We start from the raw sequence: 3,455 nt of genomic DNA, 5'->3' as shown, positions 1-3,455 counted from the left end.
CCATGTACAAAGCCAAAAGCTTCTACAATGGAAGAAGGTGGCCTGGTCTGATGAATCACGTTTTCTTTTACATCATGTGGATGGCCGGGTGCATCACTTACCTGAGGAAAGAGACGGAACCATGATGCGGTATTAGAAGAAAAGTTGGCAGGGGCAGTGTAATGCTTTGGGCAATCTTCTGCTGGAAAACTTTGGGTCCTGCCATTCATGTGGATGTTACTCTCGTGTCCGTACCTCAATGGGTCAGGGCTGTTTTAGCAAAAGGGTGTCATACTAAATATTAGGTGGGTGGTCATAATGTTACGGCTGATCAGTGTATATATATATATATATATATATATATATATATATATATATATACTGTATATAAATATATATATATATATATATATATATATTATGGAAGTCAGGTAAACCTGTGGGTGTTGTCACAGACGGGAGATACATTTCTGCCTTGTTTAGACAATTCACCAATTACTATCAGGTGTTGGCTGCGGAGGTAGCCAGAAAGGTTTAAGGACGTTGGAAAGCTTCAGCTATTCAGAATGAGGAAATTAAGGCCTCTATAAGTTATCTAGAGGATGACTACTGATTGCTGCATCTTGAGGCTTTGTGCGTTAAGGAGAGCAGTGAGCTGAGAGACTTCTGAAGGTGAGGTGGTGTTTATTTTTTCTGTGTGAAAAGAAAAAAAAATGGACTATTGGTTTTCTGCTGTATGACCAGCAGTGTCTGCCCAGCAGTAGGTTGGGACAGACTCCATAGGTAGGTTCCTGTGTTGTGAAGGTAGACGCCCCAAGTGGCCAGGGTTTATTTTATGTTTGTTTGATTTATGCTGTTTGGATGCTTGCACTTGTTTCCAGCAAAATGGAAGAATAAACCATAGACCGTTGTTTTCAACCACTCCTCGGCTGTCTCTCTGTGTAACGAACCCACCCAAGGGGTCACCCACACCCGCTACCGAGCCAACCCCTTACAATATATATATAAAATATAGTATGTGTATATATATATAGATAGCAAAATATAGGACTGTTTGTGACACCTGTGCAAAACCTGGAGGCAAATGTTTTGCTCCTTTTTCTTTAAAAAAAAGTCAGCTGGAGAACTGGTTTTTGTTTATTTGTATTTTTGCACATTTATTTTACAATGACTTAGAAATAAAGTTATAAAAAAATATAAAATTAAATGCTTATTTTTATTTAATAACCCCCCCCCCCCAATAGAAAGCATTTTCTGTCCCTCATTGATAGTCATGGTGCTGAGTGTATGTAATGGTTAAGAAGAGACAAACAGCTGCCAGTCCTGAAGTGGAAAAGTACACTGGTATAATGGAGAATTTTTGGAAATTGTGTTACACGGGTTGCTCTAAGCTGATGTTGGCATTAAAATAAAATTCACCACATTTATGCAAAGTCGATCATGAGACGAATCTCTGAAGACTTTTTCCATATTTCCATCTCTAAATATATCATTCTGTCTGCTATCACTGGACGTGTCCCGTCATCTCTGTCCAGAGCTCACACCAAACCTCAACGTGATGCCTCCATACGTTTTATCTATTTTAGTTTCTTCAGTCTTGGGACTCGGCTTGGCAATCTCTTCTAACACTTGTATTGTGATGGGTAACCTGGACAGCATCAGAAAGAAAGGGAAGTTGAGTCCCACCGATGTGATCTTTCTGGCTAAGGGAATTGTGAATATTCTCCTCCAGTGTCTGCTGAGTATAGAGGGAATGTTATTTGTCTTTTCTCTGGAAATATTTTTCATTAGACAAGTATTTGTGTTTATAAACACATCTGGTTACTTCCTAACCTACTACAACTTCTGGTTGACCTTCTGGCTCTCGGCTCATTACTGTACCAGCATCACCAATCTCAGCTATGGGTTCTTCATCTGGTTAAAGAGAATTGTGTCAAATTTCCTGACTCAGCTTCTATTCCTGACAGCACTTGGAATGTTCATTGTGAGTGTTCCGGGCATCTGGATTGTGTTTGAAGAAAGTCCTCTCCAGTCTTCTGAGAACAGTACAGGAGCCTCTGTTATTGGTTTCCGTGAATTGATTTCCTATTTTGTGCCCTCAAACACCCTAGGCTCCATTCTGCCATTCTTCCTCAGTCTTCTGTGCCTGGTCCTCACTTTCTCCTTTCTGCTCAGACACGTCTGGAGGGTGAAGAATAACGACTCTGGATCAACACGTCCAAATCTTCAGGCTCATGTCACTGCACTGAGGACAATCTTCTTCTTACTTCTCATTTTCACCATATTCTGCATGTCTCGAGTGATTTTGTTTCAACAAAATTCAGTACTGTTAACAGCCAGTTTTAACTTACAATTATTATCTCCATCGGCTGAGGCCGCCATCATCTTCCAGGCCAGAAACAAGCTGAGAAGGATCATTCTGAGAAGATTCTGGATAAAAAGCTGGAGGAACACAGAGACTTAAAATGTAGAGGGTCCTTAACGTCAATGTCTAAATATTAACAATAATCTTTTTGAATAGAAATCAGTGTGATAGAGATCATCTTAGTGTCAGATGGAGTGTAGAAGGGTTATTATATCCCCCCAACATGTTTAAAATATTTGTGTGAGTGTGAGACTGGTCCTGCCTTGTTGGTTCTCTTCAATCTCTTTGGAAATCTACTAGACATCTCCCTGATATTTCTGGTTTTCAACATCTACAATGTTTCAGTATCTTGATATCATGTCTTTATCGAATGCCTTCATTGTTCAATGTTCCCCTGAAATGTCCTCCTTGGTATATTTTTCTCATAGTTCAATCATCCACCATATTTCATACATACACACTTTTTTACTACTTTAGAATCAATATATATATATTTTATTTTTTTTCATAGACTTGCTCTAAAAAATCACAATTAATAGAAAAAACCAGCGCAAATACCTAAACATTTCTTATAGTAAAGCAATAGCGGCTGAACACTCAAGGTAAAATATACAACACCCCAGATCAATATAAAATACAAATAGTGCAGCGCTACAATTAAATTGGAAAATGAGAGTTCCAGAAACTGTGAAGATGTGACCCAAAATGAATCACTTCATGGACCACGCAGTGCGCAGCCTCCACCACAGATACATCCAACCACACACTTCAGAAACGAGACCCCTGAGTTAACAGATGGGTCAAATAGACTTGCCCATAAAGGGTGTAAATCTTCCACTACGATCCAATGTTTGCTCACGCAAAGGGACGTTTCCTACCCTCCACCTGTCCCCATCCAAACACTATTCCCTTCCCCTTGCTCCCAACCCCCCCCCGCCCCTCGCTACTATTCTTCACTCGGTACCTCATTACTCTTCCTTCGCCAGGTTTATTGTTTATATTGTTCTTATGTTCTTATCTCTCGTCAACATTGCTTCTTCTGATATTGTTCAAACCACAAGTCATTGCGTTATTGACCCAATGTCTATGTCGATTGTACTACAATATTTTC

The 3,455-nt window shown here is 39.7% G+C and overlaps 1 protein-coding gene across 1 annotated transcript; it reads left to right on the top strand.

The window, feature by feature from the left end:
* Window positions 1-1,537: 1,537 nt before the first annotated feature.
* Window positions 1,538-2,443, top strand: LOC309558350 (taste receptor type 2 member 40-like; the record flags this gene model as incomplete). Its single annotated transcript, XM_082261417.1, has 1 exon — window positions 1,538-2,443. The coding sequence occupies one exon, from the start codon at window positions 1,538-1,540 to the stop codon at window positions 2,441-2,443; it is 906 nt and encodes a 301-aa protein (XP_082117543.1).
* Window positions 2,444-3,455: the final 1,012 nt, after the last annotated feature.

This window comes from Pelophylax lessonae (assembly GCF_965119305.1).
Source record: "Pelophylax lessonae genome assembly, chromosome: 6".
In the NCBI taxonomy this organism is placed as follows: Eukaryota; Metazoa; Chordata; class Amphibia; order Anura; family Ranidae; genus Pelophylax; species Pelophylax lessonae.
Note: the sequence above shows the minus strand (reverse complement) of the source record. Positions and strands in the feature narration are given on the sequence as shown.